The sequence below is a fragment of the Rhinatrema bivittatum genome, chromosome 8 (genome assembly GCF_901001135.1).
Source record: "Rhinatrema bivittatum chromosome 8, aRhiBiv1.1, whole genome shotgun sequence".
Lineage (NCBI taxonomy): Eukaryota > Metazoa > Chordata > Amphibia > Gymnophiona > Rhinatrematidae > Rhinatrema > Rhinatrema bivittatum.
Window position 1 is genome coordinate 43,278,194 of NC_042622.1, and position 24,272 is coordinate 43,302,465.

The following is a 24,272-nucleotide window of genomic DNA, read 5'->3' on the forward strand; positions in this document are numbered from 1 at the left end:
AGAAGCCTTTCATGAGGGACTTTCTCAAATACCTCCTGAAAATCCAAATACACTACATCTACCAGTTCACCTTTATCCACATGTTTATTAACCCCTTCAAAATAATGAAGCAGGTTTGTGAGGCAAGACTTCTTTTGGGAAAATCTATGCTGTGTTCCATTAAGCCATGTCTTTCTATATGCTCTGTGATTTTGATCTTTAGAATAGTTTCCATTATTTTTCCCAGCACTGAAGTCAGGGTCACTGGTTTATAGTTTCCCAGAATGCTCCTGGAGCCCTTTTTAAATATTGGGGTTACATTTGCTTCCCTCAATTCTTCAGGTACAATGGATGATTTTAATGATAGGTACACATTTTAACTAATAGATCTGAAATTTCATTTTTTAGTTCCTTCAGAACCTCCAGTCTAGGTGATTTGCTACTATTTAATTTGTCAATCTGGCCTACTACATCTTCCTACTTCTGGCCTACTACATCTTCTAGGTTCACGAGAACTACAAATATTTTTATGGCCTCATCGGGTAGCAGTCCGCACCCGGAGTTGGGGTTACATATTTTATTAGCGTACTTATGTAAATCTCTGATAACTGTTGATCATACGGGGGTACACTTTTAAAATAATTTTCTACTTTCCCCATGAGAAAAAAAACGATAGGACCAATAGCGTATCTCTGATGTGGCAGGCAGAAGATTCTTCTAGATTTACTGTTGTATCCTTGTTTACAGTGTGCATTACATGGATTTCACACCCTCAGGCAGCAGGACTTACTTGATTTCAATCACAACACTCTACTCTCTTTGGGGTCAATGCAATAATTATGTGCAGAAAGCAAATGCTGAACAGTCGGCGCCTGCTTTCTTAGGGGCGGATTTTCAGAGCCCTGCTCGCCTAAATCCGCCCTAAACCGGGCGGATTTAGGCGAGCAGGGCCCTGCGCGCCGGTGAGCCTATTTTACATAGGCCTACCGGCGCGCGCAGAGCCCCGGGACTCGCGTAAGTCCCGGGGTTCTCTGAGGGGGGCGTGTCGGGGGACGGGCCCGGTCGTCGCGACGTTTCGGGGGCGTGTCGGCAGCGTTTTGGGGGCGGGTACGGGGGCATGGCTACGGCCCGGGGTGGTCCGGGGGCGTGGCCGCGCCCTCCGTACCCGCTCCCAGGTCACGGCCCGGCGCGCAAGAGGCCCGCTGGCGCGCGGGGATTTACTTCTCCCTCCGGGAGGCGTAAATCCCCGGAGAAAGGTAAGGGGGGGGAGGTGTAGACAGGGCCGGGTGGGTGGGTTAGATAGAGGAAGGGAGGGGAAGATGAGGGGAGGGCGTTAGAGGATTCCCTCCAAGGCCGCTCCGATTTCGGAGCGGCCTTGGAGGGAACGGGGGTAGGCAGCGCGGCTCGGCGCGCGCCGGCTATACAGAATTCATAGCCTTGCGCGCGCCGATCCAGGATTTTAGTGGATACGCGCGGCTCCGCGTGTATCTACTAAAACCCCGCGTACTTTTGTTTGCGCCTGGAGCGCCAACAAAAGTACGCTAACGCGCCTTGTTTGAAAATCTACCCCTTAATGCGCCCCTAGCGCCTCCTTGCTAACGAGAACCTGATCAGTGTCAGCCGTCTGTCGGTTGGGAAAACCGACGCCAGGTTTATCGGTTTTCCCTAAACGCCGCACAGCCAGGGGGTTCAGGAAACAGTTGCTTGTCAGTTGAGCCTCCGTTTCCTGCACCCGACTGCTGGCGTTTTTTTTTAAACTTTTTTTTTTTAAGTTAATTTAGTTAAGTTAGGCAGGCATTAATTTCTGATCGCTACAATGTGCATCCTGGACACACATTTTTTTTTTCTTGCATTGGGAGTGAATAGCTAATAGGCTCATTCATGTGCATTTGCATGTAATAAGCGCTATTAGTTTCACTTTGCGTTGGATGCGGGTTGTCGAGGCGCTTCTCCCCTCATTGCATAAGGGGATTAGTTAGGGCCTCCACAACCCACGACCAACTGCGGGTTATATAGTGCCCTCGGCTGAGTGCACCGTATTGCATTGGCCCCTTTGCTTGCTTCGTTAGAGGTAAACATCTATCCCTGGCTTGCTCCCCTAGCCTTCCAGTCTTCCCCGAAACTCAAAACATGGGATGGATCACTCAGGCTATTCTAGCAACAAAGGCTTGGTGAAGGTCTGGCCAGGATCCTGAGCAGGATTTCATCTAAAAACACTGCACTTACTTTATTATGAATTGGTCTTTAAGCAGACCACTGCCTTCCACCACCAGTTTGCAGTCTGTCACATCCTCATTGAGTGGATTGCTAAACATTATGTCCACGGTTAATGGTTTGCCTTCCACTGGCTGCCCAGTTAACTGCAGAGACAAAAAAAAACAAACCAAAACTCTTGCTGAGTATTCAGAACATTTTCTGCCTTTCATATTTTTTTAAATATCAATAACAGAGATGGGCCAATCAAAAATTGCAATCCAGCGACCCATTGGATTATCGATCGTATTCTAAAGAAAGAAAGATAGCGAAATGATGCACGTATCTCATGATGCTTATATCTCCCACCTTGAGTTAAACTGTAGTCCAATCTTAGAAATAAATGGAGATCCTGAGACAGGTGCAAGTAACAAATGACTTTCTGAAAAGGTCTGATTCAGTAAAATGATTTGTGCATCACTTTTACTATGATTTGATTCAGATTATGTCACAAAAGAGGGGTTTGGTTCTGAAATGTAATGGAATTATGGGAAAAAGTCACATCCTTCAGGATTGCTCCACTGACTTATAGATGTTCCATTACAGAGAGCCATAGTAGTATCTAGGCCAACCCTCCAAAATAAGGCAGGCATTGCCTTACTTGGAAGGGGAGTCATCCGCTTTCTGCTTCATTCTCCCCCCCCCCCCCCCCCCCACCACACACACACACACACTTTCTCTTGAAGGTCAACATCTCCAGTGTTGATGAAGCACAGATGTTGTAGTAATGTTGAGTTTCTTGTCTCACCCATAAATCAGTGCAAAATGCGCTCAGCCATGCAAGCAGTGCATTGACCTCCAAGCAAACCTCAGAAAGCAGAAATCGGCTCCTCTATGAGCAGTTTCTCAGTCAGGAAGGAAAAGGAAAAGGACTTATATTGCTTCTTCAAAGTCAGCCGACAACTACACCGCCTGACTCTGGGGTCTGATAAATCCAATACTGTAGCCGCACAGCTGGGATCCAAAGTGCTGGAGGGAATAAGGCAGTTATGCACCTACACTGCCACATGTGACAGACTTGATGCCTTAAGCTCTAGTTGCATGCCTAAGCTTGTTTTCACTTCTCCATCTTCTCCACTGAGCAGGCTGCCCTTACCGTGATGACTACTGGAGGGACCTTCAAGACGAGAGTTTTCTCTACCAGCAGTCTTCCCTCCTTATCATCCTCACATATCGCAGATATTTTGATCATATTGTCTTCTGTCAGAGCCTTGTCATACTGCACATAGGGCACTAACACTGGGATCTGTTTCTCTGGGAAATTCAATATTATAATATTAAAAAAAAATCTACGTGCACAGTAGCATTTCAGAACAAAAGTAAAGGGCAGACAGTACTCTCGGTTTGTTCTTCTGTTTCTATTTTTTCTGCTGTGTGTGAGCCAGAAACTGGGTGGCTCCCTGGTCTACATCTGTGGTGTAGCCTCACCTGTACCATTGCATATTTTTAATAGTTACTATTCTTGTTGGCCTACGGCAGAGACTGTTGTGCAGTGCCTTTTTTTTCTCCCTTTTATTCTACTCTTTGACATTCTCCCTGCTTGAATAAAATAGTGTCGTTGGGGTTGCCCATTTCAGCCCTCCTGAAGGCTGGCACTTCCTGGGTCACCCTCAGTACTTGGAGTGCTTCCTGGTGCAAAGGACAGGAAACACAGTCAATCCCATGCATATCCCTGTCTCGATCCTGTCATTTGTTAAAATAAAAATTCTTACAATTTTGCCCCTTTTGGCATTTTTTTTTTCTCTCTTTCCTGCCTTTTGCTAAATCCAGTCAGACAGGATGTGGATTAGGATTATGTGATTAGAAACACTTCCTTTCGTGCCCCAGATCTTTTTGTCTCTGGCACATCTCACGTTTGTGGTTTGTGAACAATTCACAAACCCATGTTACTTAAAACCAAGATATGAAGGATCCTGCTAAAGCCAAATAAAATACATTGTGGCCATCCTCCAGAAAGGGACAAAGAAGGTTTGGTGTACTTCTCATGTAGCTAGGATAAATGTTGCATAGAAAGGGTTTGGAGTTTTACATTGTAATTGGGCCTCTCTCTAAATTGCAACCAAGTGCTCTTTTGCTTACTGCAGTGGTTCTAATTTGATCATTGTGATGCATGTATACACACAATATGAATTATAGAAGCTAAGTTTTCAATTGTTCATTGCATTAATTACTGAAAAAGCAAGCTAGTTTTACACATTTTTGCCATATATTCGAGATAACGAAGCATGAAGCAAACCTTGTCAGAGATGCTCTTTATTCAAGTGAGCTACAAAGATGGATAACATTTACATCTCCAAAAAGCCAAATCTAGCCAATGTAATCTGAAAATATTTTGAAATAATATGAAAAGTTACCTTCATTAGGTCCAAGAGAAACAGACTGGATGCTGTTCATGATCTCGTTTACTATGGCATTTGTGTATATTATGGAGTAAACATTTAGGGTTATCTTTATATTCTTGGTATCAGATACATCATTCTTGAGAGTCAGTGTGAATTCAATATCCTTGCCAACTTCAAGGGGTCCAATCGTATCAAACTTCCCAGAGAATGTAGGTTTTGGTGCTGGTTCTTGTCTCGCAAGTGACATAGCACTAAAACCCATTTCACCTCCGGTCAACTTTTCACGAGCCTTCTGATACCTCTGCCTTTCTTCAGGAGAACCTGACAAGAAGAGAAATGGGATGGTCAACGCGCATCAACTTGAGGCTATGTCTTTGTGACATGATGTGCAGTATTCCTAGGTACAATATTGTCTGAAATGGATAAATAAGCATGAAACAAAGTCATAGAGGATTTTCACTTTATGATGAATGCCTCGGTATTTTTCGTGTATATTCTCATGATTCCTGAATAGAGAATCCATGAAGTCTGTGATAAGCCTCTGATTTGAGGCTTGTGTATTCCTTCATTTATCTAAGATTTCATGATTACAAAGAATTGCAAAACTGATATCTATTGTATTGTCTACTGTAGCCATTCCATAAATGGATATTCTATGTCTGTCTATTAACCTTTGCTAATCTCTGTCTGTTCTTCTGATTAACTCCTCTTATATTTTTATCTAATTTCACTCAGCCATACCTCATTGGAAAGCTCTTAAGCTGTAGATGTGCAATGGGGAGAAGCTTTTCCATATCAATGTCAAATTCAAAATGGCAAAAAATTATTTTTGGTGTACTATTTGTCTGTGTTTGGTAAAAAGCTGATGGTTGTCCATAGAATGGATTAATCAGAGGCTACAATATCAGCAATCACCACAAGATGTCAGTATTATAAAGTTTTTATTGCACTCACTCTCCCTGTTGATTTCAACTGGTTTTTCTGCAAGTTAACTAGGTAAACCTGAGTGATGTTATCAGATAGCTGACATCATTGGAATTTTACAGTATGCTTGTCCAACTACTTTCAAGGTAACACAGTATAATTCCATTTCTGTACGGTAAAGAAACAAAAATATGTATTTAAGGTAGAAAGAATAATAATCCTGTTTTAGTAAACTGTTTTATGCAAAACATTATCAGCTGTCTTCAGATATATCAATTTACCGAACATTACCCAGCATGCATCTGTTGATGTTCACTTGCTGAAAATACCATTTTGCAAATGTAAATTACTATTCAAGGTTCCCGACTGACTGATCTATTCAGGGAATTAGAAGGTAAAGTGAACTAGAATTAAAACAGTGTTATAACTAGGGCTTCTGACCTTTGGCATTCATATTCATAACATATACATTTTGGTGTTTATTGTTGAATTAATTAGGGGATTTCCAAAAGGGTGCTAAAAATTAGCGCTTACTGTTTTTACAGCACTTGCGCTTTCTCCGATTACGTTTTTTGGTTTTGTCAAAGTAATCTGCTTTCAGTATATTCCAACATGCACTTTCCCAAAAAGGATAAAAAAGAGTAGGAACAGCATTTGCTCCCCCCCCCCCCCACCCACTATGTCTAGCCCCAGCCCTCACAATTGCTCAGCACACCACTCTCCCAAAACATTTTAAAAATGTGGGTATGCAGCATCTACAGAAATCCCCATTTCTTCTGAAGTCTGCGATTATTGCTCCCTGAGGTTTATTGTTATAGAACACTGCCTTAGGATATCCACAATGAAAATGCATGGGAGAGGTGTGCATGCACTGCCTCCATTGTATGCAAAATCTATATCATGCATATTCATTGTGGATATCCTGAAAAACCAGACCAGTTTCTAGCACTGGAGTACTGGAGTTGCCTACCCCTGGCCTATTTTATAAATTCATGGGGCTTCAGGAGACTATCTTATCACTGAAAGAGTTGTTCTGTGCATTTGGATGTCAGAATGCGAAAGGAAGCATCCTTAGAAGGCAAGTGATGTCATCAAGTTCCACTAATATATTTTTGATCATGAGGGTAGGTTAATAGGAAAACCTATTTAAAATGTGGAAGATTTTGTCATCTTAACCCAAATGGTCAGTTATGAAATGATATCATTAATTTGAACATAAGAGGCTCTTATATAAGATGAGGGTTTTTACACACTAGCTGATAGATAAGAAAGGACTACCTTTATCATGACTTATAATTTAAAAAGAGAAGTCTTTGGTTGTTCATCCATTCAGATCTGCTTGACTCACTGTTACACTGTTATTTCATTTTAAAAGCAAACAAAGATTAATTGGGCCGATGCAGTAAAGTACGCAGGAGAGCCGGCGCTCCGAGGCGAGCGCCCACTCTCCCGACGTGTGCCCAGGCCACTCTCCTGGGCACGCGATTTTGTATTCAAATGAGGGCGTGTGCTAATAAGGAGGTGCTAGGGACACTAGCGCGACCCTAGCGCTTCCTTATTGGCGGAAGCGGTGGCTGTCAGCGGGTTTGATAGTTGATGCTTAATTTTACCGGTGTCGGTTGTCGAACTCGCTGACAGCCACGGGTTCGGAAAATGAACACCGGCAAAATTGAGTCTCTGTTTTCCAACATGCGGGCTGCGGGCAGATTTTTTTTTTTTTAAGATTTTTAAATTTTTTTTTATTTTGGGGGCCTCTGACTTAATATCGTCATGATGATGATAGTAAGTCGGAGGGTGTACAGAAAAGCATGTTTGGGGCTCCTCCTCTTTACGCCCTTTTGCTGATCTCCAGCGGGTTTATGACTTACCGGAGTCGGCCAGGTACTCCTATGCTCAATTAGTGCACTTTGCTAAGTCTAACCTACTTGCTACACATTTGGTCCAGGGTGAGTCGGATTTTGAAAAACTGTGTGAAAGGGCGCATGGTTGTACTCGAATTTTATCCCGGCTGTATCGAATGTTAGGGTTGCAGGATACCACTATTTTCCCATTCCAGAGGGCTTGGGAGCAGGACCTCCAGGTTAGCTGGTCCCCCCAAACTTGGAAATCGATATTTCAGCGGCTCGGCAGGGGATATATTGCGGCTTCTCTTATTGAAAACTCCTATAAGCTGCTATATCGATGGTACAGGTGTCCTTCCCAATTACATAAATATACTCCTCTTTATCCAGATACATGTTGGCGAGGCTGTGCGGAGGAAGGCACATTTTTCCACATGTGGTGGGCCTGCTCCCATGTCCAGGGGGTTTGGGGGCAGGTGCATCAATGGCTCCGTGCAATCTTTCCTGGCATGCCTGTTTTCACTCCTGCATCTGGGCTATTGGGTCAGGCGATTTCTGGAATGTCGCAGCCATCTAATCAGTTAGCCCAGTATGTCTTCACAGCCAGCCGCTGTGAGAGAGCGCGATTGTGGAAATCCCCTTCCCCTCCTACAATCGAGGACATTCAGAGTAAAGTCCGGAAGATTTATAGGTTATCTCATATTACAGCTTATAAAAATAAGAGAGTGTCCCACTTCGAGCGAACTTGGCTTCCCTACCAAAAATGGTATACCAAGGTGTCGGGGGCAATGGGGACCTGAATAGTGTTTTGACCCCGGAATGGCTCAAATCTCGATCTGTCGGTCCAGGATATATTGAGTTGATTTCTTGCATTCTTCTGGCATATGCCTCATTTGATTATCTCCTTGATCTTTGTCTTTGTGTACATGTGAAGCAACGGGGGGAGGGGGGGGGATGGGTATAATAGTCAAATGAACCATGTATAGACGGTGGGAGGGGAAGGCCTGTATGGATTATGTTGTACTATGTTACTGTTTACCATATTAGGTACAGGCTGTTCCCTGTGTTAATTCCATTTACGAGTGCATAATATGTGTACACTTGCATGTGAAGTTTGGATTGTACATGCTTGTTGGTTCAATAAAAATCTTGAATATAAAAAAAAAAAAAAATTTCCTTACCCTCTGGATATTTGTAGTTATTTGTGACATCTACACGACTAAAGCTGCCCACAGCCTTTGTGCTGGTCTTCTGACCAACTGATTTAGTATCCGAGTAAATCTTCTTTGAAGTCCCATCATCGTAGACAAGCCACTGAGCTTTGTCAGCATTTGTTTCTGCATACACGAATGTCCCATCATAATCCAGATCCACATCTCCTTCCTTAATGGCAAACAGTGAAGCAGGACCCAGGCGATATATCCCTAAGAAATAGAGAAGACCAAAGTAGGCACCGGTAGCAACCAATCCAAGCCTATTCCGCTGCAGCAGGAACTTCTGCCAGCTCTCTCTCTCTCTCCTCACTGTTTCACACTTTGTTACCTCCACTCGGCTCCTGAGGAGTAGCATCCACTACCTGCCAGCCGTTGTATTTGGCTCCTAGGTCAGGACGGGTGAACCAACACTCATTCCAGACATGGAAGTTCCTGTCATTGAGAATTAACAACAGCTGTTTATAAAAGAATCCTAGTTCTGCCTAACCTCTTTTAGGAGCTAAGGCAACGTTAGAGGATTGTGTGCATGGCAACTTTTCTACAATTCTTGATGTTTTAGACCTCCATGTGTATTATAGTTTCCATGCATTTCACTGAAAGAATGAAGGTGAGACCTTCATTCTCCTCTAAAATGTTTGGCAACGTATTCAAAGATGAGAGCTCTCCCTGTCTCTTTTTATAGCTGGACGGGTACATTTTACAGGCCCAGTAAGTTCCATAGCCCGTTACTGCAGCATTGTGCAAGATAACCAAAGAATTATGCTACGAGCATGGCTATAGCGGCCCCAACAGATCTGGCATACCGGTAGTGATGTCTGAGCAGAGATGCATGTTTAGAGAAGTTTGACACGCCCCAGTGGGAGGTGTCTTAGGCTCAGCAAAACTCCAGTGCCAAAGTGAGAGCAGAGTTAGTCTGAGGGAGTTTGTCTGCATTCTGATGACTGAAGATATCTCCTGGTCACTGAATGGTGCTGGAGGGGGGGGAGGGGGTCTTTTCCCTCCAAGGGAGCGCTTTTCCAAACATAAAGGCACTGTCAACAGAGAGGTACTGTGAAGAAGAAATGTTCCCGGCCCAGGAAAGTGGCTGGGGGTCCCAAGGCCAGGGCTGCTCAGGCTTTCAAAGGAAGGAGGAAGTGTCTTGGGGTGCCTGAGAGTGATTCCTAAGAGGTGCCAAGTTCTGAAGGCCCAAGGATTGCTTCAGAGAGACAGAGGAGCGTAAGGCGATTGCCCTTTAGGGGAGTTCAGTAAGACCACTGCCCAACAAGGGAAGGCCTTGAAGAGTCGCTAACTGAAAAAAAAAAGTGATCAGCCAGGGACTCCGTTGCTGCAAGGAGGTGGCAATTGAAAGAGACAGAAGGAAGGCTGCATCCAGAACAGGTACTGGGTGGAGCCAAGAAAGGTAGTTTCCTTCTCCTGGGAGTTTACCTGCCAGGCTGTGCATCATATTTTTTACTGGGAGAGTCTGAAATTATTTTCTGTGCTTTGTTGTTTCTGAACTGTCTAGTGCGTCAGCCATTGATGCAAACAGTATTGGACTTTGTATGTCCTGCCTTCAAGTGATCAGTGGGAGACTTACTTTTGAACAATTACTTCTGTGTGCAGTGTGGTGCTTTGCATTTCAACTGGACTGGTGTGCAGAAGCCCCCCCCCCCCCCCCCAGAGAAGAGAGAAAATCATAAAGGCCTTAAATATTTGATTGCTCTGCCTGCCACCCCATGCGGAAAACTCAGAAGGGGATGAGACTGTCCATGCTCCGTGAGCCTCCTGGTGCGCCCCTGTGCCTATGCCAGGCATAGGCACAGGGGCGCCTTTGCAAGGTGACAGATCCAAAGGCCTTGCAGGTTTGAGCACCAGAAGGCTAAGTAAGCTTGCTCATACATGGCAGGGGGAGTAGAACGGATGGCCATTGTATCCAAGTGTCTCCAGGCTTGGGCTCTAATGCCAGACTACATGGCCAGACAAAAGGGACAGCTGTGCATACTTGGAGGATGTTGGTAGTAGTGGGCAATTAGAATCCCAGTCTGACCATGAGATTTGTTCCTTCTGCTTATATGATAGGTGCTATGATTGAGCTCTGAACAACTCTTGTGCAGGAGTTGAAAACTATAGATAACTAAATTGGACCTTTTCATAACAATGAGATCAGCATTTACATGAAACATATAACCATCCCTGAAAATCCTGACTAGCAAAAATATATTTATAATTCCTATGTGAATTTCTTGGGAATTTATAGGTAAAAGTCAGTAAATATAAATAATGGTTTTGACTGACTCCATTCGTGAAGAATATGCTCCCCATGAGAGAAAGCAATCCATGATTTTGTGATCAGTGGATTCTAATCTGTAATCCACTTGGGAAGTGAATTGTAATACTGGTAATCATTACCAAAAATCACAGTGCTCACAATCTGCAGATCATAAAACTTTAATGTGAGGCATTCTCCGAGCTGACGATGAGACCTTTGCATGGACCTAGTGAAATTCTTCCACCAGACCCCGCCCCCCCCATCTTTTCAGGAGAGACAAGTATGTTAGAAAGAGCAGAATTTCCTTCCCTGGCTGGGAGTGAAAATTCCCCTGGTCTCCATTCTGCCCATAGGGACAAATGGAGTGCGCAGGATCCCTGGGAGCCACCTGGTTCTCTCCAGATGTGACATGCACTCTCTTGGCCAGCAGGGAACCTGGTTTTGTCTTTACTATCTGAATTGTTTTCGGATTGCAAGAATCCAACCTCCCCATCAAAGGGGGCTACAGATTTTCAGACACTTTCAGGACCATCTTTAGCTCTTCAGATAAATGTAGGAATCGTGATATTTACCACACACTGTCACTGCCTTCCCAGGTTTTTTTATCTGGATTATAATATTGATCAACAATCAGGTTTCCATCCGTATCGTGGGCAGACTCAAAGTTTGTGATCATCCGTGTTGGAATTCCTAAAGTACGCAGGACTACATAAAATGATACATAACAAAGTTAATGAATTTATAGAAAGTCAAAGCACCCATAACTCTTATTTTAAGCACCTGGGAAAATGATCTGAGCAATATAAAATGTTGTTTTCTACCACATTTTCAAGCAATTAATATATTCACACGTCTCAAAAAAGTTTTTTTTCTAGTTTTATAAATTAACAAGTGGTGATGTTGTCCTTGACATATACCTGTGCATAGCACCCCTGCAAAGACCCAGCACTGTCCATATTTGACCGGTCCTGATGAATTCCACTTTTTGAGGATGGCAACGCTTCCGTTCCAGGTGGATGGACCGACACCATCACTGTAGTCTCCATCCCATCTTCCCAGTACTACCCCACTGTCATCATTGGCATTAACCTTAAATAAAAAAAAAAAGACATAATCGTAACTTGGTTTAGGTAAGCAAACTACATACTTGTGTTCGCCATCTAAATTAAAACATCCCTTAAACTTCCATTAGGAATGATGTGGACTCCCTTGAGAAAATGCTCTTAGCACAAAAACATCTGGACACGGTATCCTGGCCTATACCACTTGCAGGGGCCTTTAACTCTGGTGTACAAAAACTTTGCGCTAAAGATTCATAAAGGTGAATTTTAAAAGCCAGACGCACGCATTAATTAGGGGATGCACGAATATATCAGGCTCGCATTCGCCAAGTGGATTTTAAAAGGCGCCAGAATAAGCGTGTATCTCCCGGAGCGAGTGCATCTCGGAGGTTTTGAGCAAGGGGCGGTGGAGTGGTCTGGGCCGGGGCATGGGCGTGAACCTGAGATGTGCGCGTAAATACTGACGCGACCCAGCACGTGCCGAGAGATCCCCTGCGGTGTAATTTTACTTCTGCTTGGATGATGTGCAAGTTAAAAAAAAGAAGAAAGAAGAAAAAAACAGGAAGATCTGCAGGTTTTAAGGATCAGGGATAACTGGGAGGAGTGAAGGCTATTAAACTAGGGGGGATTTGGAGGGTCTCTCTCTTAATTGGGCAAACTGGGGATGAACTGGTAAAACTGGGAATAACAACATCCCGCACCCCTTTGAACATCTCCCAATTTATGCAGTAGAGAAGCAGGGTTTGCGCACACATTCACGCGCCCGCTTAAAGTTTGGCGGGCACGTGCACATGGCCAGGCCATTAGGTAACACGTGGAAATATGCGTGCGTATGTTATAAAATGGCCACGTCCCTGGATGCAGGCTGACATATGCACACAAAATATGCACATGCACGCTGGTTTCAAAGTTATCATCTTGTCTGCAGACTACGTCGCCTGTGATTCAGCTCTGTGCCATCCTCTTTCGTGAGGGAAAATTGTATGGCGGAGGTTGTATGGATTTCCTTTGGGTCACAAAATACTCTTCACATTTTTGTTAAAATTTGATTTTAACTGTTTTAAGTTAAATGTCTTAATCATTCTCTAAAACGCAGTTTTTTCAGATGGGCTTTGAATGCTTTCCTTACCATGGCGCTGAGCACTCTGCACACATATTTAGGGTCATTCCTCTTGGCCACATCCGCAGCTGGATCCCGTCGATACTGTAAGTTGCTATTCAACATTTTAAGAGTGGTAGTCAGCACGCCGGCTTCAAACTATGGAAACAAAGTAAAACATTGCAGATCACCTGAAACGAAGAAAATCTGTGACTCCACTGTCAGATAACAATGAATGCTTACAAGCCTGTTGCTTCTCTCTGTTTTACATATGAGAATGATCTTGTTTTAACAATCAATTTGATTGGCCATGACAGGCTTTCCAGTCAATACAATTTTCATTCTTGGCAACAGCTTAGCAATGTAATATGTTTGCATTATTAGTAGAGAATAAGATTTAATTCTTAGTGGAACGCAAGATTTGGTGAGAGAAGTAACGGTGGTGGGGCCACTTGGCAACAGTGATCATAACATGATCAAATTTAAACTAATAACTGGAAGGGGGACAATAAGTAAATCTGCAGCTCTAACACTAAATTTTAAAAAGGGAAACTTTGATAAAATGAGAAAAATAGTTAGAAAAAAAACCTGAAAGGTGCAGCTGCAAAGGTTAAAAGTGTTCAACAGGCATGGACATTGTTTAAAAATACAATCCTAGAGGCGCAGTCCATATGTATTCCGCGCATTAAGAAAGGTGGAAAGAAGGAAAAACGATTACCATCATGGTTAAAAGGTGAGGTGAAAGAGGCTATTTTAGCTAAAAAAACATCCTTCAAAAACTGGAAGAAGGATCCATCTGAAGAAAATAGGATAAAACATAAGCATTGTCAAGCTAAGTGTAAAACATTGATAAGACAGGCGAAGAGAGAATTTGAAATGAAATTAGCCATAGAGGCAAAAACTCATAATAAAAACTTTTTTAAATATATCCAAAGCAAGAAACCTGTGAGGGAGTCGGTTGGACCATTAGATGACAGAGGGGTTAAAGGGGCTCTTAGGGAAGATAAGGCCATTGCAGAAAGACTAAATGAATTCTTTGCCTCCGTGTTTACAAATGAGGATGTTGGGGAGATACCAGTTCCGGAGATGGTTTTCAGGGGTGATGAGTCAGACGAACTGAACGAAATCACTGTGAACCTGGAAGATGTAGTAGGCCAGATTGACAAACTAAAGAGTAGCTAATCACCTGGACCGGATGGTATGCATCCTAGGGTTCTGAAGGAACTCAAAAATGAAATTTCTGATCTATTAGTTAAAATTTGTAACCTATCATTAAAATCATCCATTGTACCTGAAGACTGGAGGGTGGCCAATGTAACCCCCAATATTTAAAAAAGGCTCCAGGGGCGATCCAGGTAACTATAGACCAGTGAGCCTGACTTCAGTGCCGGGAAAAATAGTGGAAACTATTCTCAGGAACAAAATTGTAAAGCATATAGAAAGACATGATTTAATGGAACATAGTCAACATGGATTTACGCAAGGGAAGTCTTGCCTAACAAATCTGCTTCATTTTTTTGAAGGGGTTAATAAACATGTGGATGAAGGTGAACCAGTAGATGTAGTGTATTTGGATTTTCAGAAGGCGTTTGACAAAGTCCCTCATGAGAGGCTTCTACGAAAACTAAAAAGTCATGGGATAGGAGGCGATGTCCTTTCGTGGATTACAAGCTGGTTAAAAGACAGGAAACAGAGAGTAGGATTAAATGGTCAATTTTCTCAGTGGAAAAGGGTAAACAGTGGAGTGCCTCAGGGATCTATACTTGGACCGGTGCTTTTCAATATATATATAAATGATCTGGAAAGGAATACGATGAGTGAGGTTATCAAATTTGCAGATGATACAAAATTATTCAGAGTAGTTAAATCACAAGCAGACTGTGATACATTGCAGGAGGACCTTGCAAGACTTGAAGATTGGGCATCCAAATGGCAGATGAAATTTAATGTGGACAAGTGCAAGGTGCTGCATATAGGGAAAAATAACCGTTGCTGTAGTTACACGATGTTAGGTTCCATATTAGGAGCTACCACCCAGGAAAAAGATCTAGGCATCATAGTGGATAATACTTTAAAATCGTCAGCTCAGTGTGCTGCAGCAGTCAAAAAAGCAAATAGAATGTTAGGAATTATTAATAAGGGAATGGTTAATAGAACGGAAAATGTCATAATGCCTCTATATCGCTCCATGGTGAGACCACACCTTGAATACTGTGTACAATTCTGGTCGCCGCATCTCAAAAAAGATATAGTTGCGATGGAGAAGGTACAGAGAAGGGCAACCAAAATGATAAAGGGGATGGAACAGCTTCCCTATGAGAAAAGGCTGAAGAGATTAGGGCTGTTCAGCTTGGAGAAGAGACGGCTGAGGGGGGATATGATAGAGGTCTTTAAGATCATGAGAGGTCTTGAACGAATAGATGTGACTCGGTTATTTTCACTTTCGAATAGTAGAAGGACTAGGGGGCATTCCATGAAGTTAGCAAGTAGCACATTTAAGACTAATCGGAGAAAATTCTTTTTCACTCAATGCACAATAAAGCTCTGGAATTTGTTGCCAGAGGATGTGGTTAGTGCAGTTAGTGTAGCTGGGTTCAAAAAAGGTTTGGATAAGTTCTTGGAGGAGAAGTCCGTTAACTGCTATTAATCAAGTTTACTTAAGGAATAGCCACTGCTATTAATTGCATCAGTAGCATGGGATCTTCTTGGTGTTTGGGTAATTGCCAGGTACTTGTGGCCTGGTTTGGCCTCTGTTGGAAACAGGATGCTGGGCTTGATGGACCCTTGGTCTGACCCAGCATGGCAATTTCTTATGTTCTTATGTTCTTAATAGGGATTCGCGCAATAAACTTTTTCATTTCAGTTCTTTTCTTTTGTTTTCAGGACATTTTTTGCCTGAATTTTGTTTCCAGAGATTTTTTTTTCATTCATTTCGGAAAATAGCACACACTGTTTGCAAATAGTGCGCGCTGTTTTCCAAAATTAATAAATCTGAAAAATGTCAGGTTTTTTTTTTTTTTTTTATTAGAGCCACTGTCCAATTGGTTTATTCCATTTGGAATGTCCCGAAAATGTTCTATTCTGTTTAAGATGTGCGGTCCTTTTTAAACGAATGCCCAACAGAGTAGGGCAATGGCTGGGCTGGTGGTGAGGAAGGGGATGATGGGGTCATGCTGGAGAGGTAGGTCTGAGATGTGCTGGGGTCAAGATGAGGCCAGGAGAGTTAGAATGTGTTGGGGGTCAGGTTAAGGAGGGGAGTTAGAGTTTGCTGGGATAGTGAATAAGGAAGGGAGAAAGGGTGTGCTGGGGTGAAGTTAGGAGGGAGATTCAGAGTGTGTTGGGGTAAACGAGGAGAAAGGAATGATGTGCTGGACTGGGGAGGACTGTGAATAGAGGCCTCTGCGGAATTAAGTAAAATACATCTTCTCTAAAGCAGTGGCTCCCAGTCTGATCTTTGGGACACACCCAGTTTTCTGGAAATCTGCAATGTGTATATATATGAGAGAGATTTGCAAACAATGGAGGCAGTGCGTGCTAATCTTTCTCATGCATATTCATTGGGGATATCCTGAAAACCTGACTGAGCTGAGAATCCCTGCTCTAAAGGAATGAAGCCTGTGTTCTTAGAAGGGCTTTGCAAAGAGTTTGAATGGAAAGTAGACATTTATTACCATATTCACAGCCAACAAAGATTTAGTAAAGAGTTCAGTAAGTCCACCAAATAAGATTTTGATGGCAAAATGTACTAGTTAAGTTATGACATGCCTGTAAACCACTGGCCACCTACCCTCAATACTATCCTTGATGAGCAATTCTTATATTCCTTGGTGAACCCTCTGGGGATTTGGCACTTATTGTAGCACATCAAAATTCTAATGTGAGATGTTGGCACATTTTTTTTCTGGGGTAGCAGTGGGCTAGCTCAGACCAGTAGCGGTTATCCCAACGGGGCGAGGAGGCCCAGGAACAAGAAATATCTGCTTTTCAGTTACAATACCTGTGCATAGTCCCATCCCCTGCTTCCAAAACTGTTTGCACTTCCTACATAAACGAGTCCGGTTTCGTTCAGAACATACTCATCCCGCTCATTAGCATTGGACATGTACACGTCATCTTCTGCCAAAACAAAGACAACAAAATGGGTCTTTAAATCTGCTCCGGCACAAGGTAGGGGGTGAGGGTGGGAGGAAGCAATTTTGAAACAATTTGCAGGACGGCAGACTGCAAGGGCACTTTTTATGCATGCACTTTTCCAAATTGTCAAAGAGAAACAACCTGCCTATTTTGTTTCTCCATTTCAAATCTCCAGGTGAAAAGTCTGCCTAGGAAAAGCCACTGTCGCCCTTTGCACCTGTTTTCTTGTGTGAGCGGCAGAAGGCGGGGGCAAAATAGCTTGGCTACTTATTTGGAAAGTGGAATGTATTGGGCATGTGCTTTTTTTTCCCCCCCTGACCTGAACATGTTCACGGGAATGCCCTTTTTTTTTTTTTTTTTAGCTGTGCCTAAAAGCAGTCGTACTGCAGAAGCTGCGCATGCTTTTATCCAAGCATGAGGAGGGCCATGTGGGGTCAGGCCCATCATACCCAAGTAAAAACCTCATTTCGTAGGTCAATGCCTTTGAAAATTGCAGCCTCTGGTATGAACTACTATCGTTTCGGCTGAGAAGTAATCAACCCAAGGGGGGAATATAAATAAATATAACTCTGGTTCTTGATTCACCATCCAATAATGATCAAAAGCTACAGACCAAAGTTTAACGTAACTGGATGTAGCAGAATATAACAGATTATGACCCTCATATACTGAGGCGCTGACTACTCTTTATCTTCAGTGTAACAGGGTCTTGAGAAGACCGCACCTTTGAATATAATCATGGGCCTTACAAAGTCACACATATAAAGATGAATTTTAAAAGCCCGGTGCATGCATCAATTGGAGGATGCACGCACAACACAGGCTGGTGCACGCCAACCAATTTTTAAAAGCTGCCCAGACAGACATGCATCTCCTGCTTAGTCCGCATTTCAAAAATTTTAAAGAAAGGGTTGGGCGTGAGTTTGGCCTGGGCAGGGCCTGGCCAAGAGACGTGTGTGTAGATACTTACATGCCTGGGTGCGCACCCAGGTCCAGTGGCACGTAAGTTTACTTCTGCTAGGGTTGAGATGTAAGTTGAAAAAAATAAAAACCTAGTCATACCGAAGGGGTTTTAAGGGTCTGGGTTAACTGGGGGGGGGGGGGGGGGGGGGGGGGGAAGGGGTGTAAGCTATTCAAGCAGGAGGGTGTGGATGAGCTATCTGTTAACTGGGCAAACTGGCGAAACTGCCAATGACGTGGGCGTGTGCCCCTTTTCAAATTCCCTGACTTACGCGGCACAAGCGGGATTTGCCCGCTTATGCATGTGCGTATTTAAAATTGGGTGCACATGCGCACAGGGCCAGGCTATTTTCTAACATGCGCACATATACGCGCACAAGCTATGGAATGGCCACGTATCTGGATGCGCGCTGATGCACGTGCACCAAGGAACGCCAACGCGCCTGTTTGAAAGTTACCCTTCTTAGGGGGTTTTTTTGGAGAGATTTTTTTTTTTTTTTGTACGCAAGTAAAACCACTCATCTTTAAGTGAGTGTTTGTCTTCTCAGCAAATTGCCCACCCAACACTGCTTCAGTGTTTCGCCGTTTAAACATCCATGGTGCTGTGTTCAGCGTCCAGACACGCTGAGATATTGACAAGCACCGTGGATGTTACCTTTAAACGATGAAACACTGAAGCAGGGTTGGGCAGGCAGTTTGCGAAGGAGACAAGCACTCACTTAAAGATGAGTGGTTTTACTTGCGTACAAAAAAAAAATCTCTAAAAAGAAAAAAATGCTAAAAGGTAGATTTTAAAAGGACAACACACGCGCAAAAGAGAGAGATCCTCTTTATAGGGCTCAGTCTGATCATCTATATATGGACCACTGTAAAGGGGCACTTTGATTTGAGGTGAGTTTTCGGGAGGTGGGTTGGGATTAGTGGGGTGGTGTTACAGACACATTCAGAGGTATCCATTGTAAAATTGACCTCATTACAGAATTCTTGACCTTATAATTGATGAAAAGGAGTTGATTTGTACAATGCAGTCTGATCCCTGTAAAGAGGCACTCTCTCTCTGTCTCTCTGTCTCTCTCCCTCCAATGGACTCCTGCAGCTAACAAGGACAAGCGGCACGCAGATATTATCCGCACTGGGTGAGGAAAATTAGAAGGCTTAAGTGCTGGAACGCCCATGCTCTGCCCCTCTGCCACCCCCTTTCTCTGGGCACGCGTACATCAGTGTGCACGCCCCCTTCCCAGCTATTTAAAATGCGTGTAGCTCCCACTCGAATCTCTTAACGCGCGTCAATGGCCGTTTTTGCACGCGCAAGGCTTTGAAAATCCACCTTTAGACAGCAGTCCTATTGACTGTGCATTTTGATTTTTCTGCTTGCTGTGGATGTGGGTAGCGGGGTATCAGATTACAATTTGTTCTTGTACATTCGCTTTGTCAGTTTGTTTGTTCCACTTTAATAAAGATATTTCACTAAAATCTACCTTTAAATGTGCAGCTTTGCATGACCAATGATTATATGCAAAGATGTGGTCTCCTCGAGACCCTATTACACTCCAGATAAAGAGTGACGTCAGCGTCTCATTATATGAGGGTCACACTTTCTTATATTTAGTTACATCCAGTTACATTAAGCTTTCCGTTGCTAAAGGAATAGGGATATTTTTGGTCTGTAGCTTTTGATCATTACTGGATGGTGAATGATTGTTTCAGCTGAGGCAGCTTTTGAACCAGGGTGCATGGGACTGTGAATTCTGTGATGGCATTCTGATTCATCGATCGATGGGAATCTCACGTTTTTCTAAAATTCAGAATGCTCCAATTACACCAGAATAATTCGTTTTAGCAGGCATGCCTGGTGTCCCATTTGTTTTGGTTTTCATGGTTCCGATGTTTTGCTGTGCACTGGTTTTGCATCCCACATTACCCTGATTATAGAAAAATGTAGATATTTCAATGCAATTAAAAAAAAAATGTTCTGGCATACTGATACCCCATAAATGGATAATGGCTGTGTGTTGCTAACACTGAATTTTCAACCATTCCAACACACTTTCTCTGCAGGCAGGGGCATGCCAAGGGCTTATCAAATAGTCTAAAAAGTGCTGTTTTTTTAAAGCACTTATAATTGTGAAATCACTGTGAAAGAAGAAGTCCATCTCCGATTGGTCTATTTTTTAGCAATGTTTTGTCACAGTAGCATAGCATCTAAACTCCTTAGCACTCTCCCGTCGGGATCTGAGCTGCAGGGTACACATTTGATGCATGGGATTAATCAGATGCAGTTTAACTTAAAATAAAGTAGATATTTTTACCTTTAACCCAAGCGTTAAATAGCATTGTGACATTTCCTATCACTTTGGTTGAATTCTTGCCGTTGGAGGCTATCTGGGAACTTAGTTTGTAGACTCCTATGATGGCATTGGCAGGGCTGGACATGCTGATATTCAAGGTGCTGGAGTCGCTGGACTGTAGGACAGCTCCCCAGGAGTTCTCAGTGCTCCCTGAGGTGGAGACGTTGACCACAATTTGTGTGTTTGTAGCCTGTGAGGGCTTTGGTCCTACAGGGGGGAAAAGATTTATCCAACAATTAAAAAAAAAAAAAAAAAGCAGCTGTGAAAACTCAAACATAGTTATAGGGAAGGAGTATTTAAGCAGTAAGTAGTGGAATCTGAGATTTAGTACACTTCTTTGATCATTAAAGATTTCATTAGACATTTTCTGCAGATTAAGATTACAGAAATACAAGTGATAATGTGGGCAAAGATTTCCCCTGGCACTGCAGAGAGGTGGGGATCCCCTGGCCCTATGATGGATTATTTGTGGTGAGGAAATAAGCCTCTCCTACGTGCCTCTAACCTTTACATATCCCCCCCCCCCCCCCCCGACCTTCACCCATCCCCATTGAAACTTCCATTAAGTATCTTCCCTTCATTCAGCCTCTTGATCTCTACCCTTCCACTATCTCCCACTATCTTCCACTGCCCATCTCCCCCTCCATTTCCACCTCTCTGCTCTCTCCTTAACCTCCTTCCAGCTTCTCTACAGCAAGATTGGAACATGGAGATGCAAAGATGCCATAGGGATCTCCATCTGTGACTGATTCTTGGCTTAGTGTATCAAGCCATGCAGGTGAGAGAAATATTTCATCTTATTACAGCAACCCTACTGCAGGTTACTGCAATGCTAGGTTTCTGCCTGAATATCGATGTGGCAGAGTCAGGATGGTGCTTTGCTTTGGATTATAAGGCTCTATTTCTCATAGCTCCCCTATCTTTAACCAGTATTGGCTGAATCCCTGTGCTGAGTAGGGGGTGAGGAAACCACATCTTCTGATCCACACCCAGTAAAGTAGATATTGGTGATTATGAGAGTTTGGTATACTTTTTGGTGATTTTGTTTGGAAGGAAGGTTTTGTCCACCCTTCCTGCTCATGAGAGAGGAGTTGTGAAGAACAAGTATTTTTTTCTCCAAAGTGGCCTAGTAACTGCTAGGAGGATGAGAGAGCGGAAGGATACCATCTGCAGGAGATTTTGCAAAGAAGAAACAGCTAACTCCTGATAGTGCTCGCTAACTTGGCAGAGTTAGTGTGCACTATCGGGAGTTAGCGCGCACTAATGGGAGTTAGCGCGTACTGACTTCCATTAGCGCACACTAACTCATAAATGAATTTTTTTCCGAAATTTCAGAAAAAATTCAATCGTGTTTCAGCTCTCCCGAACCATTGCGAGTTAGGCAATTTTGTTGACATTGCCTAATTTGGGGGAAACGATTGCACATCCCTATTTGAAACACCCTGCTCGTTGGGCCAGCTTGGTCATTGGCCCTCACCAGCACTTAAAGGCAGAGTTTGAGCATACACCCTCAGAAGGAAAGGTTTACACTATCTGAGGGCCCTGGAGGTCTATCGTCCCCCATCCCTTTTCATCGAATACATGCTAGGGTCTGGCGAGACTGTGTCAGGACTAAACCCTGCTGCCCTAGCTGCCACTAGAAGAGGTGCTACCTATATACAAAGTAGTAGATCTTTTAAGCAGATGTAGCACCTGTCTCCCTATCCAAGGCTATGTCTGGGGCAAGAGTATGTATGCATGTATGTATGTAATTTCTAACCGTGGAGCCAAATCGGGATGAGAGGAGTTTAGCTCAGAAGCGGAGTGAGTGTTTGGTGGAGGTTACCTGTTTGTGCTATGATTGTGATGCGATCCCCAGATTGCATGGGTCTATTGCATTGAAGGGTAAACTTGAAGGGCTGTCCTCTTCTTAGGATTAGGTCGCTGCTGTCATAGTAATCGGTGTGGTGTGCTTTCTTATTGGAGGCAAGTTCCAAATTCACACTGGTTACTGTCAGGGCTGCAAAATAAAAAAAGTAAACTTTAGCTGCAAATGGGAAAAATGCATTCAGTCTTTGAAGAGGGCCTTTGGACGTTAAGAAAGATACCCATCTCGTACATACAAAGAAATACTGTACATTCCTATCATTATTAAAATATAGTTGAAAGGTGTTGAAAGAAGTATTTATGATCATCTTAATATTTTTTTTCAAATATTCATAACATAGTCAAATCCTTGTAGGATATCACCACCCTATGACTCTAGAGCAGAATTACTCTCCCTATTTTAAGTACACTGCTTAGTACAGTTCTTGCTGCTTCCAGAAGTATTATTCCTTTATTCTGATTTTCAAGTTCCAAAGAAGGGCACTGAACAGAATAAAATCTTGATGATCCTTGCTCAGGGAAATGGAATCATTATGACATAACAAAACTATATAGGTTTTATATTATCTTTGAGCTATGGTAGCATTGCACGCAGGTAAATGATAAAGATATTTTGAACAATTTGCAATATTAGTGAATTCAACTGTGTATGTATTATTTAATTAAGCAATTGTAACCCTGGTCTGTGTGGCATGTACTTAACCACTACCTAACCTGGGAAAGAATGGGTTGCAATAGATTCAGTGGTAAATGTAAATACGGTAGATGGTGCAAAACTGGGACTTGTGCTGTTAAGTTTGGGGATGCTACGGAAGGACATCTATTGGTCTAAAGCAGGAGACTAGCAGAGAGGGAGCACTCACTCATTATTTTGTCTGCTTTTTCTTCCAGTGGAGGCATATTTTTTTTTTCCATGGAGGAAGCAAATTCTGCTAGCTTCCTTTGGAAGAGTCCTTGGGACATCACTCAAGAGACCATGCTACCTTAGAAGTCTCTATAATAATAACCCAAAAAAGCTGAAAAATAGAAACAAATCACTATATGAAGATTCAGCTATGTGAGGAACTCTTATAGAGGTGTGAAGTGCAACCGTCATAAATGGCCACAAAATGCTTGTTGGCTTATGTTATGAAGCCCGAATAGCACTGGGCTTATCTAATCATAGGTTGCTACAACACTTGATATGCACCATCCTGGGCTAAATCTTAAATGCAAACTAACTGATGCTTGCACTTATCTTGATCCACATGACAACGACTAATGTGAACAATCCTGAAGTATATCCTCCGACACCACAGTGTTTCGGAGTGTCTTACTCCTTCTTCAGGGAACTCCAGGTGATAGCAGGTTGTCTGTGCGATTTTAGAAATTATGTTAGGTCAGTCCTGAATTAGAAACAGCATCTGCTTAATACGGCGCGCTGTCAATCTGAAGCCTGCCAGCATTTCATGTGAGAAACTTTCTGTCCAGGATGTTCTTCCCTGTGCATTCGTCTGGTGCTCCTGAGCCTTCTGTTCCTGTAGACCGGTGGTCCTCGGATGGAGTATTCCCAAGCTTGCTGCGGTCTGCAGGTGGGATTGGTCCCTGCGCTCCTGAGCCTCCGTTCCTGCCAGCCATGGGGGAAGCTTCGGATGACACCGGTTTCGTCATTGGAGCTCCTCTGTGCCTGGATCTTCCCTGCCCTCGTCCCGTTCTCCTCGTGGTCCATGACCAGCCCTTGCAGGGCGCGCAGTGGGACAGGGTGGTACGCGACTCAGTCCCGTGGGTGGGCTGAGTAGGGCGCCCTGAGAGACAGTGCCAATGTCCATGCCTTGTGTCTTGCCTGTTTGGATGTTCAGTTCCTCGTCATGCCCAAGATGCCATTGCACCAGCCAAGTGTCTTCGTCAAGGATGCCGTTGCATCAACCCAGTGTCTTCGTCAAGATGCCATCGCATCAACCCTTGTCCTGTCTTGTGTGGATCAAGTTCCTCGTCATGCGTATGATGCCGTCGCATCAACCCAG

General features: G+C 43.4%; 1 protein-coding gene across 1 annotated transcript in view; it reads right to left on the minus strand.

Moving 5' to 3' along the window:
- The window catches only part of LOC115096660 (protein-glutamine gamma-glutamyltransferase E-like), a 53,268-nt gene that overhangs the window by 13,730 nt on the left and 15,266 nt on the right, over positions 1–24,272 (minus strand). The window contains exons 2-12 of the mRNA XM_029611611.1: positions 22,229–22,402; positions 20,365–20,610; positions 16,959–17,077; positions 12,992–13,120; positions 11,719–11,890; positions 11,374–11,506; positions 8,882–8,985; positions 8,521–8,763; positions 4,587–4,895; positions 3,329–3,486; positions 2,206–2,339 (exon numbers count right to left, since the gene is read on the minus strand). Of these exons, the coding sequence (XP_029467471.1) occupies positions 2,206–2,339; positions 3,329–3,486; positions 4,587–4,895; positions 8,521–8,763; positions 8,882–8,985; positions 11,374–11,506; positions 11,719–11,890; positions 12,992–13,120; positions 16,959–17,077; positions 20,365–20,610; positions 22,229–22,402 (1,921 nt within the window). The remainder of the gene's footprint in view (positions 1–2,205; positions 2,340–3,328; positions 3,487–4,586; positions 4,896–8,520; positions 8,764–8,881; positions 8,986–11,373; positions 11,507–11,718; positions 11,891–12,991; positions 13,121–16,958; positions 17,078–20,364; positions 20,611–22,228; positions 22,403–24,272) is intronic.